This window comes from Lipophrys pholis (assembly GCF_963383615.2).
Source record: "Lipophrys pholis genome assembly, chromosome: 11".
Lineage (NCBI taxonomy): Eukaryota > Metazoa > Chordata > Actinopteri > Blenniiformes > Blenniidae > Lipophrys > Lipophrys pholis.
In genome coordinates this window covers 23,305,110-23,328,288 of record NC_137631.1, presented here as the reverse complement: position 1 = coordinate 23,328,288, position 23,179 = coordinate 23,305,110, and the positions used below count along the sequence as shown (strand labels likewise).

The window sequence follows — 23,179 nt, the reverse complement described above, 5'->3', positions numbered from 1 at the left end:
AACATGCTGACGAACCGCTGTTCCCCCCCCGTGAGGCCCGAAGACTACATGTCTGAGTAAAATAGATCTAAAAGAGATGATTTGACACGTTACTCACACAGTCTGAGGAGTGCGAATTTAAAATATTCCGACATTTCATTTCCTCTTCCTCCATCACTCATGCCATCTCCTTTAAAGCAGATGGCATCACCTAAAATAAGGAAATAATCCAAACACGTTTTAATGACTTTTTCTGATTCATTTATTTCTTTACTGACACAATCAGATCAAAGAAATTCATGTTAAAAATGCATAGATACTCAAAGTGCCAAAAATCTGCAAGTTACAGAAAACAGTCGAGGCGTGAGCGAGCTTCTCCACACACACACACACACACACACACACACACACACACACACACACACACACACACACACACACACACACACACACACACACACACACACACACACACACACACACACACACACACACACACACACACACACACACACACACACACACACACAAAGAACGCTTTGATTTCAACACCTCACAGCATCTCCAAATCCACATCTGTGGCGCAGGGCCGCAGATGTGTTGTAAATGCGCATGAAAAGTCAATGCACGAGAGCGTGACGACGCGCACTAGCGAGGAGGCTGCTAAAGCTTTTAGCATCGCTGTTTGCAAATCAACCAGTTGCAAATCAAATTCTGTTGTACAGCCTCACCTTCCTCCATGACCTGCTGTTAAGTGCATTAATCACTGCGCGTGAGCAGTAACCAAACCACGTCTGCTTCTCTGGACTACTGATGTCGTGTAATTGTGCATTCGGCTGCTGCAGAGTGGAAAGGTGCATTATGAAAGACAGAAATATCTGTAGTGTGTTTTGAATGGCAGCTTCATTAACCTAAAATCATCTTTTCATGATGAAAATAATCTCCTGCACACAGACCTCAAAACAGTGTTAAAGATCAGGTTTACTACAGTCTGCTGCTCAGCTGAGGGCGCAGCAGAGGGAACCCTCCATCGAAGGAGGCGTTGAGCACCTCCTCCAGGTCGGCGACCGTCACGAAGTCGAGGTCTGCTTGGACGTTGGCCGGGAGCTCCTCCAGGTCCTTCTCGTTACGTTTGGGGAGGATGACGCGCTTCACTCCGGCCCGGTGCGCCGCCAGGACCTTGTCCTTGATCCCGCCCACCTGGAAGAGGACAGACCGGGTGAACGCGACGTCAGTTAAACAACTGCAGAGAAAAATAAATTAGGAATGGAAATAAAACAAATATCAAATATAATTCAGTTTAAAAAAAAAAAGAAGAAGATTGAAACAACCGGTTGTTGAGAGGTACAATAAATGAAGAACATTGCATCAAAATGTACCATAGTTCATTATAAACATCTGTGCAACTCTTGGTGTTACATTAAATTGTAAGGAACTTTTGTCACTGAGGCGTTCAAAAGAAATGTTTGAGGGGTAGAAGTCAACAAGACTTTACTTCTTCTTACTCTGTTTCCATGACTACCGAGCATGGCGACCTCCGGATCATCACAGTTTCATGACTACAGAACACAACCGACAGAAGTGGGAACAAAACGGTGTTTTCTGAGAATAACGACGTTGGGAATGCCGTGTTTGTTTATGTAGCTGCGATTCATTGGCCTCTGTTCCGTCGCTTTTGTTTATTTTCTGCACCATCGCTTTTAATTTGGCGCGCTGTGCACGGAGTACAAACATTTCTGGGGCAGTATTGGGGCACAAAGCAACGGAAGCCTTCCTGATGAGACCTCCGCCAAGACATGATATGACAATACGCGTTGTTGTACGACGCCTGTGAAGTTCTGTGAAGCATCAGGCTGAACCAGAGCAGCCCTCAAGTGTTTTCAACTTATCGTGTTTTAACCCACAGGCAGCACCAGCCCTCTCAACGTGATCTCTCCGGTCATGGCCACGTCCGATCGGACCAGTCGGCCACTGAACAGCGAAGCCAGGCAGGTTACTATGGTAACGCCCGCAGAGGGGCCATCCTTGGTGACGGCGCCGGCGGGGAAGTGGAGGTGGATGTCCGTCCCCTCTAAAGGATTTGGAGCCCCGACCACTGTTCGCACACAAACATTTCAAGAAGAACATTTCAGACGTTGATTCAACACAAAAAGAGACAGACAAGAGAAAACAGGCCTTCTGGAATGAGGTGCTGCGGATAGATGGTGGAGCCGTTCTGGTTTTGAGTTGCCTCCAGGGTTTCACAGCATCAATGAATCCAGAATTCAGCATCACATCAAAAACAGCTTTCAGGATAGTCTGAAGCCTTTTCATTGAAATCAGAAGTTAAACCAGGTGTAGATGTCAGAAGAGGATAACTACCATGAGCATGATAACAAATTGGGTTCAAAAAGCAAAAAACCTAAGAAGAAAATGAGCTGGTCAAAAGAAAAACAGGTCCGATTTGAAACCCGTTCAAATCTGAAACACAATCCTGAGTTCACAACTTCGGCAACATGCAGACGTCAGAACAAAACATCCTCAACTCACCTGTTTCGCTAAAAAGAACAAACTTTGTGTGCCAGGAGTGTACGCACTTCTTCCCCGGAGGACAATCAAATGTTTGGATATTTCAGCTGGATGGTTACTGAGTAGTGTGTGTGTGTGTGTGTGTGTGTGTGTGTGTGTGTGTGTGTGTGTGTGTGTGTGTGTGTGTGTGTGTGTGTGTGTGTGTGTGTGTGTGTGTGTGTGTGTGTGTGTGTGTGTGTGTGTGTGTGTGATCTTACTGTTGGTGAGCTGGTAGTTCTTAGCGTTCCCTCTCAGCCAGCTGATGGCCAAGTGCGCGGATTCTTTCATGACGTCTCCCAGCTGACCTGTCAGAGTGAGCTGACCTTCTCCCGCCATCCGACTCGCCTCCACGAACATGATCTCCCCTCCGAGCGGCGACCAGGCCAGGCCCAGAGCCACACCGGGCAGGGTGAGCCGCTCCGAGACCTTCCAACGCGCAGACACAGAAAAAACATCTGTACAATTTTCGTTTGGCGGAACAATCACCGAAAGACCCCCAGGAGGCTTTCGTAACCATTGAAACTCCGGCAAAGAAATGTGAAAAACAAGGTCGTGACCCGTTGAGACAAAAGGAGAGCGAGAAGAGGGATAGAGAAGTGCAAGGAAAACAGGAAAACTTATAATACAAGTGGTGATATAGGAAGTAGAACTGCTTTTAAGAAAATGGCTTGATTCATCATGTCCATTGACTGGAACTTATCAAGCAGGTATTTCTCTGTCTCTTCTTTCAGGTGTACCCCAGGGGTGAGTTCTGGGCCCATTATTGTGCAGCATATCCATGCCACCTCTGGAGTGTATTATCAACAAGCACTCAGGTGCCAAACAGAGGATCACGTTCATATCGAAGAGGAACGGAAAGCAGGAACCATCAAAACATGGGAAAATCAAGAGTACCGGTACATTAAGACGTTACTGTGGTTTTCTGACTTAACACTTTCTTTTTTTGTGAGCTGTACCTCGGTTTGATACTAACCTCCATCTGAAACACGGGCGGTCCCAGGATGTCTTTCAAGGTATTGTGGTCGATCACTATGGGCATTTCTGGAGGGTCTGCATTGTCTGAAAACACATGGGTAAGAAAAAAAGAAACAAAGGAAGGGAGGAAAGAAAAGTCAGAGGTTTCTCAAAAATACAACTTATGGAATCAGGTGAGGAATCGTCACTAATTCATAAAAATCCGTTTCAATCAAAAGCCTTTGCTTCCTATAACTTCATTTATTGCAAAGAAATCAATGGAAAATGCAAACACATCCTGAGTTTTGGTGACATGAGCAGAAAAAAAAAAAGCAAGTAATGATCTCTTGTTTATTCCCTTTATTTGCTCACCTAAGGTGTTTTAATCTGAGTTATACTACCATAACATCCTGTCTTGTTTAAATCTGTGTGTTAATTCAAACGGGTAGCATCTGTGTACTAATGAAATATATTCCTGTTGGTTAAACACACAAAGATTGCTCCATCTAGTTCAACGTCTTCACACCAATGTCCAAATCAAATGAGCAGAAAATTGTGTCTGATAAGCGAGTTTGTCTCCAAAAACCGGCTGATTTAAGAGGTGACAGGGTTTTTCTTCTCCTCCAATAAACACCAGCTGGCTGCACACTATCCAGCTCATTACACAGCGACTGAGAGGCAAAGACAAAAAAAACACTTCCACAGTCTTTCACATAAATGTCGCTTTCTTTCTCGACTATCGTTACGCGGCCCGTATAACCCGGCTCAATGCAAACATCAATCTGTCGGAAAGACGACACCCCATAAACCAAAATCGACATGAAACTGCTGTGTGAAGTATTTTCTCATGAAACATGAACACCAAGAGGACCAGGCCCCGTGATCGGGCCGGGCCGTTACTGCCGCATTGTGGAGAGCTCGCCACTGAACCTCCACGAAAACAACTAATTGCTTTAAAACAAGCCAGTTGGAGTAGATGTCACCCGTTTAGCACCGTTTCATGACTTCAGCCGTCCCAGAACACTTTGCTGTTGGTTCCATTCACCTCCATTGTGTGCAACGTATTGCCTGACGACACTTTGACACTGCGGGGAATCAAACCACAACTTGAGATTGGAAGACGCCCTGCTTTACCAACTGAGCTGCAGCTGCATGAATTCACAAAATCATTAAACCAATTATTTGGTTATTTGATTAAACCAACTATTTATTAACACGAGAAGTTCCTCTCGCGTAGCGGACAATTTCATGAAAACAACAAAGTTTTAATAAGATTAATGGAGAGCCTGACAGGGAGCCAATTCTGGATTTATGGTTGAAGACAGTGTGATGATGGTGAGATGCAGTTTCTCAGTTATGTGAACCACCGGCAGCATTTCTGTGTTTCTGTTTTGGAATTCAGGTAATGCTCATGGTGACATGAAGTTAGTGTTCAAGCTAAAACGGCTCAGACCTACGAAGAGCTGCATCTGGTACCAGAGTTACTGTGAAACTTTAAAAAGAAGCAGCTTTGCTGATTTACTGATGTGTGATTTTTTCAACTTTAAAAAAAACCAATTTAATAATCTACTAAACTATACTCACGTTCTCATCATAGTTATCCTGAGAATACCTGAGGTTTGATTGTGGGCCAGGACATTTCTGAAACGTGCATGTTCTCCAGGTACTGTGGCTTCCTTCCACAATCCACAACGTTTGTTTTTTGTGTGACTTTAAATTCCCTTGTTGACATAAGTGGATTACATTCCGCTGGAAAACTTTGCACATCATGAGATGCTTTCTAGAATTGTGCGCAGAACTGGGAAACGGCCTAAAGCTTTTATCTTTCTCGGCAGTGGGCGTCTCCCCCGGGAATGGGTTTTACTGTAATGTTTTGGCACATCACAGACGGCGGAGGAGTCTGCAGCGAACTGGGGGAGCTCTGGGTTGAGACAGCCAGGAGCCGGTGATGAAGCCGAAATTCAGTTTTGTATCAAAACGACAAAAGGGAAACAATAATTAACAGAAGTGATGATTCAAGGATTTATCCCCCCCCAAAAAAGCCGATTCTTACTGGAAATGTTATTGCAAAGTATCTGTAGCATATTATTATTATTATTATTATTATTAAATAATATATAAAAATCAAGAGACCAGAGGACGTCTTCTTTAATCGAGCGATACATAATCATGAGATCAAGTCTTTCCTGTCTCTCTCTCATGAGGGTACAAATGAACAAACCTCCAAGAAAACTATCTCAAAATGAATTCCCAGCGATGAATATTCACATTAACACCTCCAGACCGTGTGCAGCTCACATATTCCCGATGACACAAACATCTTTTCATAGTTTCCATGTTGTTTACAACATTCTGACACGTGAACATACTAAAGGGTGAAAACATAAATCTCCCAGTGTGGAAAATTAAATCATTCAAGGAGCACAGGAAACGTTTACAGCATGAGAACTGACTGAGAGGGGAACACAAGGGGGGGTTTGTCTTTTTTTTTTTCTTTTCTTTTTTCAGTCAATAATTCACACAGAAGTGTCTTCACACACACCAAAAAAAAAAATCAAAGTGAGCTGAGCTCACATATTTTAGAGCATCCATTTGGGGGAGTGGTGCCAAACCAGGGGTTTTCAATATTCGATTGCCACATGAAAAAAAAAGAAAAAGAAAATTGTGTCTCAATTGCAGTTGATGTGTTCATCCTCCATTTCACCCGGTGCATCATGTGAGACAACGAATCTCAGAGTGAACACGGTGCTTTGAGACTGGTGAAGCTAATGTTTGACATTTACTGAAAGCTTTACGTCTCCTAAAAAATAAGATTGAGTATAAAGTAAATGAGGGGATGAATCCACATTTCAATACCTGAAGATTTATATGATTTTTTCTATTTATATATGCAGGACTCGTGAAGTCATAAACCACTGTCTGGTGTGGAATGTAGAGTCTTCAGGATGACTGGCGTTGAGCGACAGCCGGCACGTTAGATATGCGAGTGAAGATTTACCTCCTTCGATGACACAGATTCAAAGAAGCAAAGGAGAAAGCGGGACAGATCTGTGGGGCTCGCTCACCCTCCTGCAGCATGGCGGTCTCGGGGGTCTCCGTGTTGGTGACTTTATGAGCCTCAGCGACCTTCACCGCCACGGCTCGGCAGATCGCACCAATCTTCCTCTCGAGAGAGCGCACGCCTGCTTCCCGGGTGTAGCTAGAGGTCCAAAGGAAAGAAAACAAACAATTGCAGAAATGACCCAGAGGTGACATTACTGTGCTGTAGAAAGGAACTGTTGTGTAATGTCTTGTCTTTTTTTTCCCCCATCATATAATCACTTGCATATGATAATAAAATACAACAAGCTTTGATATTCAATAGAAAACAGTAGATAGGCGATCAAGTTGGCAGAGTAAATGCATTTAACTTTGACTACACATGCTGGGAGCAGAGAGCTGTAGCAGGTGGGGAACAGCTGAGGCTCAGACGCCCGCATTTAAATCAGTGACTATGATTCAAAGCTTGCTTCTCAATCCCGCGGCCACAGTTTGCCGTTTACCAACAATATAGTGCTCAAAGAAGGTTTGATACTCAAACCCTAAAAGTCAGGAGTCAGCGTCTTTCCTGTTGTGTTTTCCCTGCGATAGACTCACACTCTGTCCATGCTCCACCCTGCCCTGTCGCCCACAATCGACACCCATAACCTGAGAGCGGCAGGATCTTTGGGGAAAGAGCTTCAAAACTACTGAAGGGCTGAATCGCAAAAAGTCGGTTCCCCTAGACAGATCCTGTGTTTACTACACCAAGAGGCCAAAGAAAGTTCATGTAGACTAGAGCACAAGAAGCAGCGGCAAGTGTTTAGCACTATCTCTATAGCAAAAGGGTAAAGATCACCAAAAAGATAAAATGATAACGGGGGTCCGGCCCGCGCTCAACACTTTCAGCTGGCACTTCAAAGGCTCTCACACTGGGAGGTGCAGCGGCCCACTCGCCCCATGGTTCAGATCAGCTTTAACTTTTAACTCACAGTTCAGTTCAAATCATCAGTTTACAAAGAACTATGGAGCATTGTCATGTGTGTCTCGTTTTGTTTTTTACTGCATGTCAGGGTTTCCCCACACCTCGACTCACTCCTTGTGAAAGCTGACAGTTTGACTCGTATTCAGCCGGTTCAAACACAGAAGATTTTTACAACCGAATGTAAAAAGAAATGGAGAGGAAAAAGGAAGGTGGAAGTTGGCTGCTTCACTTTGATTTTGAAATATATTCATTTGATGCGGTTTGTGCGGCCAGTGACCACAGCACAAGGTTCATTGACCTCTAACGGGTGTCTAAGAAATTCGACTTGACAAAACTGACACACGAGCCACGAGGTTGATGTTTTCTCAGCAAAGATTCAAAACAAACATCCAGTTCACCACTTGACAGCTCACAGATCCGTTCTGAACACCAGAAGAGGGATTCCAAGTTATCCTCGGACGTGAGCTGCCAGCTGGCCGAGCTCCCTGGTCGGACAAATGGAATAACAAGTGAACACACTGACTGTGTAAACTCCTTGATAAAATCTGATCAAATCCATCCAATTGAATTACTGTTTAAGTAAGACGTATGAGCTGTCAAACACTGTGATGAGCTGCAAGAGAAGACGGGATTGTACGAATCCTTTCAGCTCGGTTCTTTCTGCAGGGCGATACGAGTGGAGGAACTATGAAGAGAGTAAATTGAGAGGTCAAATAAAAAGTGGGAGCGAAAGTTTTATTTTGTGCGATACAGAGAGAATTCTGCTTATTGCACAGTGTATACAATAGGAGGTCAAACTATGGAATACCGGAGGACACCAGAGCACCCAGCGTAAACAAACCTGTGCAGCCACATGGAGAACATCCACACAGAAACACCAGCGGTACTGGAACCAACTTGCTGTGAGACGAGAGTGTAAAGCACCACAAAAGAGTCGCCACAAAGACCCGTTCTTCCTGCGTTGTGGGTTTTTGTGAGCGTACCTGCTGATGATATCCTGTGTGGTGTCCTGAGGTATATGCAGCTGTTGAGGAGTCAGTCCGTGCTGCTCCAGCTGATTAGGGATCAAGTGACGGTGCGCGATCTCCACTTTCTCCTCCTGAGTGTAGCCTGAAACGACACCGTTGTGAATTAGGATCATCAAAGCGGCAGAAGAAAGGTTATCGTTCTTTTTGCGAGCCAAAGAGCGACTGACTAGTTTGCGTTTAAAAAGATGATGCCTCTGAAAACAGAAGCCAATATTTAAGCCATTTGAAAAGTGTCTACTCTTGCCTTGGAGTTCACGTTCACTTATGACAAGGTGAGTCTCGGACAGTTGTTATTTAAAGTATTCTCCTGACTTTATAGCTGCTGTGAACTCAGACAGATGGACGCCGCTGGAGATCACTTCTGTCAGTTTGGGGAAGATGACTCTGGCCTCCACATCAAAGGAGAACGGGGTGAGTCTGAGTTAAACCCACCTGGCACCTGCAGCACCTCCATCCTGTCCAGCAGAGCTGGAGGAATAGTCGTTGTGGTGTTCGCAGTGGCAATAAAGAGCACTTGTGAGAGGTCAAATGCCACGTTGAGGTAATGATCCGTGAAGCTGTGGTTCTGCTCCGGGTCCAGGACCTGGTGGTGCACATAAAATGAATGTCAGTGTTTCACTGAGGTAAATGAATTTGACTGTAAGATATATAATAGTGACACAGTTTGCCGAAGCATGTAGAGCGGGGGGGGGGGGGGGGGGGGGGGGGGTGAAATATAAGGACCGTGGGCCAAAAACAGCCTGCAAGAATTCATTTTTAACACCGTTTTCTTAAGAGTAGTGGACATAATGCAACGCTGAGACCCGTGATGAGATGTCTGTGATGCTGTCCTGAAAGCTGTTGAGCGGAGAGCTTGTACAAACATGCATGAAAATACTGCAACAGTCATGGATGTACATCTTTGGAACATTTCACAGTATTTTGCGTCATTAAAATTGTCTTCATGTTCAGATTGTAGTAATTTTTTAGTCCTAATTGTTCAGATTTAGAAAAATACAGATGTTATGAAAACATATAGTACCTGCCACAATAAAGAAAAACTTTAAAGTTTAAATTTGAAAGGTTATTGTGACACTACTGCTTAAGATGAAGCTGAATGTGGAAGCTGAACTGAAATGAGTATGACACTCCTGAAACCAAAGATCTGATCGACATCTACCGAAGCTTTTTGCACGTATGAAAATGCGTGCGATTGTGTTATTAGTAGTAAAAATACTTTTGTTTTGGTTTCATATTACTTTTAAAAAATGTCTCCTCTTTGAAGATACGCTTGCAGAAATCAAATGTTTATTAAATTGTTGATTGATTTTAGTTAGAGAAGAGACAGTATTTAAACCATTAGATTTAGCCATTTGTTTTCAATTAAAGGAATATTATAAGACTGAACTTTCTATCCATGCAGACATTCTTTGAAGAAATTAAAATTATGACCTCTCATGAGCTCTTCACTATAGATCCAGATGTGATCACCCTTTGCTGGCATGTATATGTTTGAGATTCTGTTAGTTAAGTCGTAGGCAGTTGAAAACTGTCATCCTTTAAGTCATAGAGGTCAAAAAACTCAAATTCCTTTGGGGATTAAAAACCTTTAGACACTTACTCTACACATATTTTAGATATGACACACTGATATTAGAATAATGCCACTTATAGCAGTGAATAAACACTGCATCTGCAACATATTAAGGAAACTTCAAGTAGGAATTCGAATAAGGATTTGATTTTCTTAGGAAATAATTAATAGAAGGTGTGAGATACTGCAGCACAAGCAATATGAAGGCGAGACTGACCTCCAGCAGAGCAGCTGCAGGGTCTCCTTGCAGGCTCTTCCCCAGTTTGTCCACTTCATCCAGGAGGAAGACGGGATTATTCACTCCCACCGTCTTCAAGCCGTTGATAATGCGACCAGGCATGCTTCCTACATATGTGCGCCTGTGGACAGGAGATGGACCGTAATCTCTGACGCATCTCATTTCTAACCGCACTGGGGGCAACTTTATTAAATCATGCTGGAATCGTGCAGGAATGTACCAGTGCATTTCGGAAAAATAGAACTATCATGAAAGTGCACAACTTTCCTCTACTTTACATGACTGATAATTTACATGAAATGTAAATATCAAATTTAAGACTTTGAATCATTTGAATTCTTGGTAAAAAAAACTATTCATAAATTTATATGTGCACTCAATCTTTCTTTGGAAGTCAGATCTATGCTCAGTTAAAAAAAGAAAAAAGATCTATGCTCAGATTCCTGCACGGTGCGCGATGAAGTATGGAGGCGATCAGCCAGTGAAGGTGTTAACCAGCTCATCTGGATCGTGGCTCTGATGTGTCTTATGTATGAAAACATTAGGCACATAATTCAGGTATCAAGCCAGTCAGCCGGTCAATCCATCTCAGTAATTGTCATATTTTAAAGAGAAACATACATCTTCAGAAAGCAGGACACGTCATAAAATCTCCTGGTAGAAGCTGCGCCAACCTTCGACTCGAGGAAACAAATGAGCAACAGGAGCAGATTGTGTTTTCCCCCTTCCTCCCTTTTCTTCAGGGCTCGCCATCGTGGCGGATCGTCCGCTTCCTCGACAGTTACATCAACCATTCCACATCCCTCTTCTATTTCTGCCCTGAAGCTTCATCTCCAACACCACACACGTACAAACCACCTCATCACTGCTCAATTTTAAGCCGTTTGTCCTTCTGACCCTCAACATTCTGCCCAATCCAAATAATATTCCAAAGTTCTATTGTGCTCCCTCCATCTTTCCATGAACAAACACACACCCACTTTTACCGAGTAGAAAAATAGAAACCTTTTAAATGAATGCACTGGGTTTAAAATGTGGGGTAGAAAGTTATTTTTATGGTTTTCTTTGACACGTGTGAATCTAATCTTTGCAAATTCAGAACAGAGAAAGCTTCAGCAAACATCTGTGATTTGGATTTTTCAATCCCGTCTTCTCTATGACTGCAGCAGGAACTACAAGATTCATCAAATTAATACTGAACGTAAAGTTGATTCCTCTTAACAATTTGAGATTTTGTTTTTCTTCCTTTAACTGGACGTCATAATATTTTTTGTAATATTCTAGCTTACCTTTACAAGAATTCAACTTTTCCAAGATAAGCACATTTTCAGGATGTGGTACAAACAACATGTGCGTCACATTACCATGCGAGAATACAAAAGAGCTGAGGCAAATGTAATTACAATGTTCTCTGTGACGCATTAACTTAATTCAAGCAAGCTTCAAGTGTGTAAATGCTGAAGGCATAAACCGCGCAGTTCATTAAATACATGTATCATACTGATTACTGACAGGAAACTAAAAATCACAGAGGAAAATTCACCAATTGAAAAAGCTGGGAGACTTTAAGGTTTAGTAAATCTATAAAGATCTGAATGCTGAACCCTTTCAGGGGCACAAATTGAAATGCAGGTTTTAATGGGAGAATAATGGAATTCGGTTCGTAAAATCGCATTTTAGACCAATACCATTGTCCAGAAATCGCACCTATTCAAGAGTTTATAGCATAAAATTAAATTAAAAACATCTTTACACCTCATTATCTATTTAGTTCATTTAGTACGAGTCGCCTGGTTGAACTTTTTTCCACTGTATTTTAAAGAAAATCTAATTTAAGTGAAACTGCTTCAAATTTAGTGACATGATGAAAGGTGCAAATCCTCCTGGTAAATAGTTTTTCTTTTTTTTTAGCTGATGAGATACAAGCCCTGAACATATAATACCTGTCATTTAAATAGAAAACAAGCACACGTTCAATATGTTCCGCTGTGTTTGGAGGATATTGGCAGAAATGATTTCTGTGATCAAAACCTTCAGAACTTCTCTGATACGGGAAAAGAAAATTGGGAGAAATTAGTTTTTGGGGGCGAAAAAAAGGCTTGATTGTATTTTTTCTAATATTCTGAACTGAATCTTTACTGTTACAGTTGAAATATTTCCAGTAGAAACTCTTGGGTTTCTGTTGAGGGTACCTGTGTCCTCGGATGTCCGACTGGTCACAGACGCCCCCCAAAGCGATGCGATGAAACTCTCTGCCCAGAGTCCTGGCGAGGGAGCGTCCCACACTCGTCTTCCCGACACCCGGCGGACCCACGAAGCACAGAATGGGGCCCTGGAGACACAACAGGAAACGCATGAATGTTAAACTGCACATTCAAAAAAATAAAGAAAATGAAGTAAAGGAGGACCTAAAAGGAGGCACCTTGAGTGAAGTCTTCAGCTGTTTGACGGCGATGTACTCGAGTACGCGTCTCTTCAGTTTGTCCATGGCATAGTGATCGTTGTCCAGCAGAGTGCGAGCGGCTCGGATGTCCAGACAGTCTGAGGGAGGATAGGAGTGTGAAAGAGATGAATGGTGTGAGGAAAGAGAAGAACATCCAATGAAGGATTTGAAGTGAGAAACAAGAGGTCAAGACGATTTAAAATCAATTATTACAGCGGCTCTCAAGGTGGTTTTTTCAGAAAATGTTGAGGTTTCCATGTAGCACCTTTATGAAAAAAACCCAAACGTACGGAGACGGAGACTTCTGTTCACATTTGTTCTTCTCGTATGAAGATTATTTACAGACACGATGGAGAAAAGCGGCGGTATCATAATAATAGGCACTTAAAGGTTTTCTTCTGTAGTTTAACTTGCAGTTTCTCTTTGAGGAATTACACTGGTTGTATTTTCACAAGAACAAAACCAACTTAATGTTAACGCATATCAGCGATGATCCTCACTGATATGCGTGAACATATCAGTGTTGGACTTTGTCAAGGCCAGCCTGAAGAGTCTGTACTTTAATACTCAACCAATGTACTTTCGAGCAACACTCAGATGAACTTTTCCCGGCACTCGATTTACCTTTGGTGCTTTTGCTCCACGGCAGCTCCACCATCAGGTCCAAGTAGTTCCTCGTCAGTGCGTACTCAGGCATCGTCTGATACATAGACTGAGGCATCTTCTTCAATCTGCATACAAAATTCAGAGGAATGGCGATCTGGCCTGGACTTGTCAGGGATAAACAGAGGAACTGGGCTGTGCAGTCAAACATAAATGGAGCCAACTGTGAAACCTGGATATGGATCAAAAAGTTGGATTTGCCAACTGTCAGCTGCGATTACCCCACCTCCACCTCCACCTCCACCCCCACCCACTCCCCACCGCGACCTAAATTGACTAAAGCTGTACAGCTGATGGATGGAGGCTTGACCTCACCTCTTCAACTCTTTCAGGCAAACTTTGAAAGCAGCTTCAGGCATGTTGGCTTCATGAACCTTCCTCTCCAAAGCTGCCATGTCATCTCCGTTGTCATCTTCATCCTCCTCGTCCACATTGAACTGCCGGCCCGGGAACACTCCACCTTTACGTACTGACAACACCTACACAGGAGATAAAGGAGATGGGCTTTTGGAATAAACAACATTTTAAAAAAATAACAACAAAAGGTGCAACTGTACGCGACCTTCTTCTCACTGTCGGGGCTCAGTTTCCTGGTCTTCTGCAGCAGCTTCAGTCCATCGATCTGCTTGGTTAACAAGGGCAGCGCCGTCTTAAATCGCTCCTCCAAACTCACTGCATCCAGAACCTGCACAGCACATGTGAAAGTTTGATTGTTTCCATATTTCTATAACATTCCACTTTTCATTCCTCTCCAGTTTTTCATTTACTCCCTTAGATATTCTATATTCATCTTGTAGTACTACGGCTCTATGCTCTCCCATATTGATGATAGTTATAAATCCACGAATGAGAACGATGAACCATCAGTAGGACATTTTTTTGTGCAGTTACTGTTTATATTTTTGCAGCCACTACTGATGGTAGAAATTTTTTTTTTTTTATTAAATTCTCATTCTAATATGGTAATTAACTTTTTTTCGCTGCCAGAAAACTACACAGTGAAGCCAAACACCGGCGGGCACACCCATTGTCAGAAACAATACAGAAGCAGGAATCCTATTAAATATAAAATATTTTAAAATATCAAAACAATCTGTTGGGTTTGCTGTAGTTTCCTCGGAGCAGGAAAAGGCCCCGAGTGCCGCGTGTGATCAGTAGCTTTAAGGAGATCCCTTGTTTTTTTTGCCTTCTTTTTGTAATAACTCTGACACAAGATAACTAAATCAGTGCTGACATCACCTGGAGTTTCTCCTTGTTGGAGGTGCGGATCATGGAGGCGACCACATCAGGCAGAGTTTCCCTGGGCAGACTGTCCAACAGACGTCGGAACTTGGCCACCACTGGAACGGACATGTCTAACATACCTAATAACTAGAGAGACACACACACACACACACACACACGGATCTGATTAACTGACAGAATCATTTTTCTTGTCTTTTCAAAGTCTAGATCCAATCCATCACAAAATGCTGTCTGTTTCGAGTTATCCTGGCAGAATGGGGACTCCCGAGGTTTTCACAGGAACTCACCTGAAGGGAGTATCAGCAGGCTTTCCATAATTCATAAATGCAAAGGTAGCCGTGAAGCCTCCTGTACTGAGCCACGACGTCTTATATCACACGTGTTTGTACAGGTTTTCAAAGCCTTCGTCACACAAACTTGAATCTCCCAACCTATTCGGAGATTAGAATAACTGGGCAATCAGGACAAAATTTGATAGTCTGAAGACGTAAATCACCAAATCAAATCTGTTGACCTTTCCTGCTAAATATTCAATAGTTCTAGATGATATCTTCTGAACGCTTTACCATACACCCCAGTCTGAGCTTTCTCTTGTCATCCACTGTCACTATGTGCCTCTACTGACACGTGTCTCACCAGGTAACTAGAACTTTCTGATCTGTCTCCTGCAGTGTTGCCGTTTGACATAATTTTGTTTATTTGTTTTGTTTCTCGCCGTCTCTGCCTGATCCTTTTCTTTCTTACTATCCGCTAATCCAAACCGCTGCAGCGGAAAGCCGAAATCTCTGAATATGGATCTGCTGAAGGCTTCTTCCCAGTAAAAGTGGATTTTTTTTTTTTCATTCTTTCCACTGATGCCAATGAAGGCTCATGTGGGATTGTTGGATTTGTCCTCAGTATTTCTTCGGATGTAAAAGTAGAATGAGACAAACCCTATTATGTAATAAAGTTACCTTGTATGATCATTTTTGAATTTCTTTTTTTTTGCTGATTGCTAGTTATGTAACCGTATCTTGATTCATCAATTTCATTTCTTACTTGTTGTTTTCTCTCGATATCCTTTACTTCTCATTTCACTTACATTCGTTGATGTTTCAATAGCGAGGGGTCCTCCACAAGCCATTATTACAGCTTCTACAACCTCCTGCACATTTAATATACAGTGTTTCTGTTTTCTGTGCGTTATGTTATGTCTTGTTGACCATATTGATCATAAATAGAATTAAATGCTTTGGGTAGCAAGCCAAGACCATCCTGTCTGGAGGATGGCTTCAATATGTCCTGACTCAGAGCATGCATACATCGAAGCATGGCGGTGGCACCATCAAGATATGGGGCAGCTTTTTAATAGCAAGGATAGAAAGACTAGACGAGAAGATGAAAGAAAGAAAACCTTTTTATTGACAGAGTATTGACTGATTGCTTTTCATAACAATATCAAAAAAACTAACACTTGGTAGAGCGCAGACCTTCGCCAACGCCACATTTGTTTGCGGGCCCGAGTTAGCATCACAAGTATGATAGCCGTGAGCTCATATCGATGCTAAGTAGGTGAGTCGGGCACCTACATCCCAGTGTGAAACACTGAGCAGGGAGCGTCTCCATGGCAACAGACGCTGATTTCTTTTGATCTCCTCCATGAGGTGCCTCTCTCATCCGCTTTGTATGGGAAATGTTTTCTCAGTTATTTGGGATTTATTCGAAAAAAGAGAAAAAACTCTACGTGCTCATAGAGCTTCATATACAAGGCCACGGCATTATAGCCCTTTAGAACAAATTACAATGAAAATACCTACAATGTTCTATTTGTTGCCTTTATATCAAGCTAAATGAAATGCCAGCTAAAGCCTAAATTCTACTTTTTTCCCCCCAATAATTTTCCCAAAGCTGAATAAAGTATTTCATTCCTTTTTCCAAAGCGGAATATGAATATATCATGGCACAAATTCTGAAAAGCAGAATTACACAGTAATACAAGTACAAACTCACCTATCTACGATAGATTAAATCACTGAATACACGCCTGGGGGAAGAATGTACAAAGCTGTAATAACTCAAGGGTGAAAAGTTCACAAATATCATGAGGAAATGACTAGCTGATGTACCGCCAGGCCAGAGTGCTCTTAAATCAGTTCATCAAGGAGAGAGACCCTGAAAGTGCTTCATATTTCACTATGATGCGGTAAAAATATAGACTAAAAGGTGAGAAATGTTGAGAGGATTTTGAGAAACGCGAAGAGGCCAATGAATTTGTCAAAACGTCTTCGTACGGGTTGGTCATCAGTGGTGGTGTTGACAATGAGCCTCACGCAATGGAAAAGAGCTGGAAAGGTTCAATTTAAGACCACCCCGACACTTCCTCCATGTTTTCTGTGAGGATCAGTTGAAACCACCGACAAATGCCCCCGCCGCCCCGCTCTGCCCCCATACCCAGAGAAGGATGTCAAAACAAGGTTAGAAACCATCAATCACCTGCTCAGGAAGAGCAAACAGGACAAAATGCTTGGTCTCAATTAGCCACGGTGGCAAGATGAATAACTTCACACCCGGCGGGGTGCAGAGCGGTGCTAACACACTTCACATTCACCGGCTGAGGGGACTTTATTTCCTCTCTGATCTTTCTTTTTTCCCTGTGATCATTTATTCCTTGACACACCTACCTGGACAGCAGCCTGGTGAAACTTCTGGGACAGCTTGCCCAGCTCGCCATCATCCGCTGACAGACCCTGTGCTGCCGGAGTCGTGTACTGCTCCAGTTTATCCAGCTGCTCCACCTGCAAGATTTCACAAATTGGATTCACGGCGATACTGACGAGTCGCTCCTCTCGGTCAAATGTTACTTCCGACACATCCTCAGTCACAGCAGACCGTGAGCAGAAAGCAGGGTAAAGTCTGGGCAGGTCGCCAGTCCGTCACAGGGCAAATATGACGGAACCAATAAGCTTGTTTGAAACAACTGCATAGGATAAGGGGGACGAAACGTCCTTTGGAGTGTTGCTCTGTGAAGCAAGGAGTAGAACAAGTGGGAAGCAGTTTTGTTTGCGATGTGCATGTTTTCAGATAAAAAATGAGGTCATAAAGTGTGACACAGTTCTTTGACTTTGCACTTATATGTTCAAGTGGCACATACAGTGCAGTGCTGGTTTTACAGCAGCACTATAAATTGGCCTTTTTCTTTCGTTTTGTAGGTTTGGAGGAAGCAGCTGATTTGACCATAAAAGGAAGAGCTGCAAATATTTTTTAAAAAAAGCATTCAACATCAGTCACTGTTTAGCTTAAAGAAAACATAGGAAACAATTTGGTTGATGAAATCAGTTCTGTTCTTTTAGTTTTTATTTCTTTGGATCGAGAGGATTTCTAAATTTTTTTTTTTTAATTGATATTGAAAATGTACTTTAAGAAGCCAATCACACACACAATTCTAATATGCCCCTTAAAGCTTCTTGGTTCAAATGGCTGACATTCAGGGTGTTTCAACGTTTATTTTGTTTGTACATTTGCTTTGACATAATGTTTTCCAAATGCATGAAGTGGACAAACTCAAACTTGGAGACATGGTTACTCAGCAACAAACTCTGCTGTCCATTGGCTGGATGCAGAGTCTTTCCTGTTAGAAACCCAGTTGTTATTCCTGCTGTGAGAGTTCATGACACTCATCTGTAGATACGATCTACACAGTGTACACAGCCTGACGGGGTTCGAAAGACGTTTGCAGAAATTGCTCCATGCCCCCACCAGCAAAAGACGTCTGTAAAGCACTCGATGTTGATTTTTTTTTAATTCTGGTAATAACAAATGTAATCAGATTAGCCTGAGCTGAAATCTAGTCATAGAAAGGAATTTAGATTTTAAGTTTTTTTTTTAAACTGTAGCTGTGCCTCTTCAGAGATCTCCATGTTGGCTTCCTTTTCCCATCGCTGTCCAATATAATTCATCGTTTTCCACATTGCAGACATCAAAAGAAGAGTAAAACCAGTCTGCAGGATAAGTTGTGGGCTATTACATGTCAAGTATTAAGAATCTGTAACCATACGGGTGGCGGGAACAACAGGAACCTCTGATTTTTAGAGCCTGAATCCACAGCAAAACACAAATTGGCCAATTTGTCTAAAGTTACAGAAAAATCCTAAAAACAAACAAAGTTGTCTTTAATGTAATACAAACCCACATTGTTAATGTTACCCTGCACACAAGTGATGGAGATCTGCAGAAAAAATAAAAACAACAACTCTCTAATATGTCAATCAAAGTTGGCCCGTTAAAAGTGTCCAACCTTCTCTTTCCAACATTTCTGACTAGTTTTCCTGCTCAAGGACCAAAAGCCCCAAATCTCAAGCTGAGTTTTCTGACACCGAACAAGAAATTACACACCGAAATACCAGGAATATCTTTAAATATCATTTTGAGCCACTGCAGTACCAGAGACAGCGAAGCAGCCCCACGGTGTGATGATACCGCCACCATGTATTACAGTATGGAGGCTGACCCAGAAAGAAGAAGAAAGAACGATTTGTCACGCTTTAGTCTCGTTGTTATCACAAGTGGTGCCCTCTTAGATCTTAAAGCCCTTCTTGGTTTAGTGTACGATGGACGCTGAAGACATCCAGGAAATAATATTAATAGTTCTTATGACTGTTGCACGACTCGATAATATTATGAACTTTTGCTCTGTACTTTTTGTTTGGGAGCATTTTCAATGCTGTCAGACACTTTTCTTCAATGCATCATGGGACTTTTTTTTTTTTTCTGCCTGTGCAATAAAACCACAATTTGTCGGGCAATTCAGGTCATGTGAACACAAACAGTGAGTCTTACACATTTCACATTCTGTCTGGACTAATTCGATCATTATGAAATGACGGCCAGCGATTGTGTCCAGAGTACATTTTTATGTTTGGATAAATTTATGCCACAAAATGAAAATTTGAAATTTTTGTTGTTGTTCAGTAACTTCAGACATTTTATTAAATATTCTTATTATACCAGATTGATTCTTCCGATTGATGCTTCGGAGAAGAGATACACATCTACATCCTCCAACAATAACTAACTATGGCCCTCCAGTAGCTCGAGCCAGCGCTTCAATTGAAGTACCACATGAAGCAAAACTTTCCACTCCGTGGCAGAAAGTTGCTCATTATGACGTCAGCATTTATCAAAACGGACACTATGCAAAGTCACATCTCTGTAAGACGTGTTTACAGGCGCAAAAGAGCACGACCGACACTATTTTCAGTGGTGAAATAAACTTTCAAGCTTTAAAAACCAAACAGAGCTCCTGAGATAAGATGTAAGGACAGAATGCCAGAAGAGTTTTACCTCAGCCAGGATGAAGGGCCGCTCCTTCAGCAGAGCCGACACGCGGAAGCGGCACAGCCCGGTGATGAGGAGGGTGTAGTGAGGTTTGGGCCAATTACTGCCCACCACCTGCACGGCTATCCCCGCCGTCCCAATTCTACAGACACAAAGAAAATCAGGTTGATTTCAGAGCGATAACACACTGGAACACAGCCATTGATGCAAGCAGCACTCAAAACAAACAAACAAAAAAAAAAGCTTCTATTTTCACACCGATATAGATTAAAGAAATGTGTTTGGTACAAACTAAAACACAATTGGGGGAAATAAAAACCCCTCTGTTACAAAGAAAGAACTTTGAGCAAATGTAGGTAAATTAAGCTTGAGAACTGCAGAGGAACAATTCCAAATGGAACATGGGTCGCAGGCCGTATCTCTTTTTCCACTATTGTTCTCTCGGGAATAGATTTAAACAGTAAATGGACTTCACTTATATGTGCAGCCCCAAAGTGCTTGACATCGTTCATCACATTCGCCGCGGCCGTGCAAGTCACTCCAGTGGGAGCAATTTGGAGTTCAGTGCCTTGCTCAAGGACACGACGGCACGTGGACATGGGAATCGAACCTGCAACATTCTGATTGGGAGACGAGCGCTCTACCAACCGAGCCATGCACTTTGTTCTTTCGTACTGCTGTGCTTAAATTGAAGAAAAAAAAAACCCCAAACATTTTCTGCAACTCATCCAAAACCTCGTTGCACTGGCTCCCAGTAACTTTTACAATCAATTGAAGGTACTTTTAATGTTACAAGTTTGATTTTTTTGTTTGTTTGTTTTTATATTTTACCTCATCATTAGGATGTTATTGTCTTTTATGATGTCCATTTTTAAAAAATATGCGGAAAAAAATTATTGCACCCTAAATCTAAGGTTCAGTCTAAATAATATATTATTATTATTATTATTATTATTATTATTATTATTATTATTATTAATATTATTGCTGCTGAAATTGGCCAGTATGTTCAGTCTCAGTTCAAACATGAAATTTTTGAGGCAAACGTGTCCCAATGCTCATTCCTGCTATTAACACTCTTCAACAACAAACAACATGTTCTATTTTCTATTTACAGCTCCATCCAGAGTTTTTCTGTGGCATAAAACTATCAAAGCAATCAAAAGCTTTTCCCCTCGTCAGCTGCCAGATACGTTGAACTATTCCTGAGTTAAACTCACAACAAAACAGTGAATGCAATTAAAAACTAAAATCTGATCGAATATCCAGTAATTAATTAAACTTTTCCTTTCATATCTGTGTCACGTTAATACAGAAACATGGACATCTCACTCCTCTCTTTGATTTCACTGATTCATCCTGAATCATTTTGTTCCTCCCGAGGAGCAAGAAGAAACCCCGCAAAAAAATCCAAATGCACTCAAATTTCAAGATGTTTCCTATTGAGTGAGGGACTTTTGTTGTTACACGGTAAGGTTACATGACATTACTTCATCACTCAACACGACACCTTTTAATAAAGATAACAGATATATAAAGAATCCTGAAACCTCTATTTACTAACCAGACTGTGCTTGCAGTCAAAGTCCTCCTCTCAGTGCCTCATTGGTTTTGACTGCAGAGCAAATGCAGACGTTTCTAGAACAAATTACACTGACAAACATTGGGGGGGGGGGGGGGGTCAGCATTCTAAACAACTCATAACAGATTTCAGTCCTTTCTTTAGAAATCCTACATAAGAAGTCATTTGACCTTTTGAATGCTGAAAGTCTGATGAACACTTTGCACCCTTCACTTCATTGTAACATGATAACAATTAATTTCGAACACATTTACAAGTTGGAGAATAAAAAGTAATGGGATGTATTATCACTGCATGATTGTGATTCACACATTATTTCATTCTTGATGAATTTTATAATACTAGTTGGGTTTATGAAATAAGAAAAAAACTAGACGTATGTGTCCAATCATTTAGAAAAACAAACTAATTACTATGTTTATTATGGGCAAACTGTGTTGTAATTACATTTCATAATATCTGGAATAGATCGTAGGCTGATCGTTGCATATCTCGTGGTCGCATTGCTACTTTTGAAGTTTATGTTTTCAAGTATAATTCTATAGATTCCCGCTGGAAATGGGACAAACTGGAGTAAGTTTTATAACACCTCCAAGTGGGCCAACTGTCATCTCAGCCCCCACAAATCGACACAAGCAGCAGCGAACTTGATCACCCCCCAACGCAGCGGAGTTTGATTTACTTGTGCAGAGTTGGGAGGTCGTTGGAGTCGTGCTCGGGGTCCCTGGTGTCGGGGATCACTCCGATGATGGTGCTTTTCAGCGAAGTGCCCTTCAGCAGACGCTGCCGGACCAGCTGCATGTTCCGCGGGGAGTCCACGCTGAAGCGGACGGTGGAGCCCGGGAGGAGGACTCCTTCGTGGGTCAGCAGCAGCGGGAGACGGTTGGGTATCTGGATCTCGCCACTTGACATGTTGCAACGGTTTTTGAGGTGGTCAACGTTTACAACTCCTGACAAACTCCTGTCATCTGCTCACCGAGGAGTCTGCACCCGGTGTTTCGGATTAAGTGGTTTCCCTGTGAACCGGTGCCCAACTTCCTTTAGCGTCACGTGTCGCTGGTAACAGCGGATATTAACAATCCGACAGAAATCAGTTGCTGGCCTGACAAACGCCATATAACCGCATTTCCAATAAAGCTTCAAAGTGTCAACATTTTTTATTGAGTCTTATTTTTACAAATGCTGCAACAAAAACAAGGGCGATAGAACGCTCTGTCACCAGTTCACAGGGAAACCACTTCATCCGAAACACCAGCTTACTTCCTGTTAATCATTTAACTGAACTTATAAACATGTAGCAGAAACAATGGAGTTATTATTTCAAATTAAATCAAGACATATCTATTTTTATTATTATTAATACGACGAAAAAAATACTTAAAATTACAAGCCTATTTCCGGTTTTCGTCGATTGACTACGGTAAGTACGGAGGGACAAAATATGTCAAATCGCGTATTGATAAGGAACGCTCACCTAAATACTCTGCCCTCCTGTTTATTCATACCGTTGTAAAACTATTTCTCGAAAAATAAACATACACGGTGCTTAATTATTTCTTTTCCCAAGCCAGAAACTCACACATTCACTAATTCACACACATTCTCCACATC

At 42.0% G+C, this 23,179-nt stretch overlaps 1 protein-coding gene across 1 annotated transcript; it reads right to left on the bottom strand.

Moving 5' to 3' along the window:
• Window positions 1–221: 221 nt before the first annotated feature.
• On the bottom strand, window positions 222–22,593 carry lonp2 (lon peptidase 2, peroxisomal). Its single transcript, XM_080474913.1, has 17 exons — window positions 22,251–22,593; window positions 19,993–20,128; window positions 17,334–17,447; window positions 14,668–14,799; window positions 13,991–14,113; window positions 13,744–13,907; window positions 13,390–13,496; window positions 12,745–12,863; window positions 12,515–12,654; window positions 10,302–10,443; window positions 8,944–9,094; window positions 8,467–8,593; window positions 6,546–6,679; window positions 3,500–3,585; window positions 2,745–2,952; window positions 1,884–2,074; window positions 222–1,179 (listed from the first exon to the last, which is right to left on the bottom strand). The coding sequence occupies exons 1-17, from the start codon at window positions 22,478–22,480 to the stop codon at window positions 964–966; spliced, it is 2,520 nt and encodes an 839-aa protein (XP_080331039.1). The 5' UTR covers window positions 22,481–22,593; the 3' UTR covers window positions 222–963.
• Between the last annotated feature and the right edge of the window lie 586 nt (window positions 22,594–23,179).